We start from the raw sequence: 258 nt of genomic DNA, 5'->3' as shown, positions 1-258 counted from the left end.
CCCCCCCCCTCAGACTCACGTGCACGAGCAGCCGGACCCTCAGCGGGACCCCCGGTTTGATGTCGCGGGTGCGCTCGTTGAAGTCCTGGCAGAAGGCGCCGATCGGGACCCCGCGCTGGGAACGGACCGGGGGTTTGGGGTCACACCGGGGGTTTGGGGTCACACCGGGGGTTTGGGGTCACACCGGGGGGGGGGGGGGGGGGGGGGGGGGGGCGCCCCCCCGCGCCCCCGGCCAAACCCGCCCGGGGGCGTGGCCCC

General features: G+C 77.1%; 1 protein-coding gene across 1 annotated transcript in view; it reads right to left on the bottom strand.

Moving 5' to 3' along the window:
• Window positions 1-19: 19 nt before the first annotated feature.
• MRPL11 (mitochondrial ribosomal protein L11) overlaps window positions 20-258 on the bottom strand; it is a gene marked incomplete at its 3' end in the record, with an annotated part of 886 nt that continues 647 nt past the window's right edge. The window contains exon 2 of the mRNA XM_027633799.1: window positions 20-115. Coding sequence (XP_027489600.1) covers window positions 20-115 — 96 coding nt within the window. The remainder of the gene's footprint in view (window positions 116-258) is intronic.

This window comes from Corapipo altera, unplaced genomic scaffold (assembly GCF_003945725.1).
Source record: "Corapipo altera isolate COAL_440 unplaced genomic scaffold, ASM394572v1 48990, whole genome shotgun sequence".
Lineage (NCBI taxonomy): Eukaryota > Metazoa > Chordata > Aves > Passeriformes > Pipridae > Corapipo > Corapipo altera.
The sequence above is the reverse complement of the archived record's forward strand: the minus strand, read 5'-3'. Positions and strand labels throughout refer to the sequence as shown.